The sequence below is a fragment of the Fibroporia radiculosa genome (genome assembly GCF_000313525.1).
Source record: "Fibroporia radiculosa TFFH 294 genomic supercontigs, scaffold11807, whole genome shotgun sequence".
NCBI classification, from domain to species: domain Eukaryota; kingdom Fungi; phylum Basidiomycota; class Agaricomycetes; order Polyporales; family Fibroporiaceae; genus Fibroporia; species Fibroporia radiculosa.
This window is the reverse complement of record NW_012133469.1, coordinates 25,689-28,629: the sequence shown is the minus strand read 5'-3', so window position 1 is coordinate 28,629 and position 2,941 is coordinate 25,689. Positions and strand designations below refer to the sequence as shown.

The window sequence follows — 2,941 nt, the reverse complement described above, 5'->3', positions numbered from 1 at the left end:
TATCCTGCCGATAGTGTCGGTAACAATATTCAGATGCGCGATTGCATCCTGTATATCCCGTCGTAGGCGTTCTGACGGAGGAGACATTCAGTGAACAGGGCAGATCGTATTATCGAGCCACCCACCTGGGTCAAGGTCAGATCGCTTTAATGTCGCAGTCACCGCACCAAGCCTCTCCACAAGTGCTCCTGCGATGACTTTGAGCTCAGAGATCTGGTCAGCGGCGAGGCTGCGAGGGGACGGCTGTGGTTGATCCTTGTGTGACACATGACCGAAATCTTTCCAGCTCCCAGTATAGCCGGCACCTGGAAGTCCAAGGCCCATGTTCGTAGCCGAAAACGTTCCATAGAGCCGTTTCAGACCCGCGCTGGACGGACTCTGGGGCTGCACACCTTTTCCCTGGAAACAGTGTACCTCCGTAACATATGTATCGATAGCACGTTCGAGCTCCACGATATCGCTTTCCACCCGGTTCTGCTCGTCACCGATCAAAAGGCCTGGATCATACTGCATTGTCAGCGCCGACAAAACCAGCCTTGAGAGTGTCCCCGCGACTTTCCGCTGCATGCCCTTCAAGTGCGGCCGCAGTGCGCGATCAGCGGATCCCTGTCGCGCCTTTCGCATCTCGCGCGGGTACAAATGACTTGGGATGTGCCCTGAAGGCGTCGCGGTCACGTATAGCAGGTCGCGCACCGCGTAAACGGCCTCCCGCACCCGCTGGTCCACCTCAGCGCCCTGCGCGGCTCTTCTCAGTCCATCCTCGCCATGTAGCACAGTCTCTGTCACGCTGGCGATCGCTTCTCGGACACGAGTTGACAATTCCATAGGCGAGTCCTCCGTGGATGCCGTCAGTGTCTGCTGCAGCGCCTGCGCGAGCTGTTCTGCGGGTGCGAGCTCGGCCTGGCGCCGAGGTACCCCCGTAGGAAAGACGTCTGCGGACGACCCAGACCGCTCACGCCGCGTAGGGAATAATTCGGAGTCATCAGAATGAATGTTGCTCGTCGCTGAACCCAATCGCAGACGCGGTACGCCAATCCCATTTCTCGAGGAGGGGTCTGACGGTGGAGATGTCCCTGAAACCGTCCCGTTCAGCTTGTTGACGTAGTAATAGGATAGGCCGTCATCAGCCAGTCGTCGCACCCACGCTTCCGGCACGTGCGAACGCTTGGACGAGGCGCCAGATCCGGCAGTCGCTGAGATTGCTGCGAGTGCAGATATTGGGGATGTGAACCCAGTGCGATCGGCTTCACAGTCGTCTTCCACCACCTGTGGTAGATCTCTCGAGTGCTGGCGAGTTTGTGTGTTGACGTAGAAGATCTACGTGGGCAGGAAGAATAGATGATGTGAGAAACAGATAATGGTTGGGGGTAGCAAATGACCGGGAGACAGAGTCCAGATGGCGTTGAAGTGGTGTATGGGGGGTTAGATAACGCAAACATCGACGGCAAGTTCGGTTGAACATCCAGCGAGCAAGATACCAGCAAGGAGGTCCACCGGAAGTGTCAGTCAGTTGATTCGGTAAGTATGTAGGTACGGGTAAAGCCGTGTGTGGTGGGAGGTGATGAGGAGTGGAACAAAAGATACGTCGCGGGAAAGGTGAGTCCGATGAATAACATTATGGAATACGCAACCAGGAGCCGAGATATCATTTGTCCGACGAGAAAGCAATAGAGATATGATGAGCAAAACGCAAGCCATGAGCGAATGACGTTTGGGTAGCTTAAGACGGGGCACTCACTCGGCCGTCTTTGGAGACTTGGGGCACCCAGAAGTCGTACGCAGACTTTCCATCTGTATGAGGACGACTATTCGCATAATTCTGAACGTCCACATCGCCGCCCATCCGTTCACCATTGCGGTCCGGCTGTGAGACTACCAACGAATCGTTCGGATGAGAGGGTGCCACCTCCGACGGGCCAAGAGCGGCTTTTGCCTCCTGGTCAGATATGATGGTGACATAGTTACAAGGAAACCAGCCGCGTTTGCCTCCTAAGAGCCCATCCCACCATCCAGATTCGAGCTGAGTGAGAACTTGGACAATATCGTTCTTGCGGAACGAGAGGGACGAGGCGTCCGCGGTCCGGTAGTCGTAGAGCACGCGACAGAAGAGAGTGGGTATATATGGCTCGTCGGTTTGTGGTTTTCGTTCTGTTGGATAGCTCGTAGACGCGGCTATAGGACAAGCAGTAGTGGAGGCTGATATCATAGGCGAGGTTGTGCTGGCAGACATTGGGTGGAGAGCAGATGGCAACACCAAGCACTGAAGACCGAGGGGGGGTAGGTGTATTCGTCTGTTTGATGCATACACCCAGGATGGCAATAGCCAAAGGTGGGTTGCATAACGCCCGGTCGTTGTCCATAGCGGCGCTGATTCGATCAATGGCAATGCGGTACGATCTAGTACGATCTGGCGAGTGCGTGCGAGAACACTCAATCTTATCGATCTCATCTCGCCAACTCTCGAGCTTCGCTAGTGGGACTTGTACTACTAGGCATGATTCCAAGCTGCTCTTAGCTTCCGCCATAATGCCTCATCATGTTGCACGACAGCACCGAGGTTGGAAACACTCGCGATGGCCAACAACCCAAGACCCGTCGTCTCACTCAAGCTCTGGGAGCAGATCCTCGATGAAGTAGCAGCCGAGATGAATCGCAGAACACCACGCGCCTGCTCGCTCGTTTCCAAAGCATTCGTGCACAGGTGCCGCACTCGTCTCTTCCACACCATCGTCATACGCAACGCGAACACCCTTCATCATCTTGCACGCCTTCTTCGACGAGAGCCTCACATGGCGCCCTACTTCGATTGCATGCGCCAGTTGGACGCATATGGGGGCGATCTCGGACGCAGTCACAGCCAGCCAGATCAACTGGTGTACCATGTCTTGATTGAACTCGCTGGGGCTGTATCGACCGTCGAGAGACTTCATATCTACCCGGA

The 2,941-nt window shown here is 55.4% G+C and overlaps 2 protein-coding genes across 2 annotated transcripts; both read right to left on the bottom strand.

The window, feature by feature from the left end:
- Nucleotides 1-87: 87 nt before the first annotated feature.
- On the bottom strand, nt 88-2,230 carry FIBRA_07103 (uncharacterized protein; the record flags this gene model as incomplete). The annotated part of the gene is made up of 2 exons (XM_012328799.1): nt 88-1,317; nt 1,739-2,230. The coding sequence occupies 2 exons, from the start codon at nt 2,228-2,230 to the stop codon at nt 88-90; spliced, it is 1,722 nt and encodes a 573-aa protein (XP_012184189.1).
- A 370-nt stretch (nt 2,231-2,600) lies between these two features.
- Nucleotides 2,601-2,930, bottom strand: FIBRA_07102 (uncharacterized protein; the record flags this gene model as incomplete). The annotated part of the gene is made up of 1 exon (XM_012328798.1): nt 2,601-2,930. One exon carries the CDS (start codon nt 2,928-2,930, stop codon nt 2,601-2,603), a length of 330 nt encoding a protein of 109 aa, XP_012184188.1.
- Nucleotides 2,931-2,941: the final 11 nt, after the last annotated feature.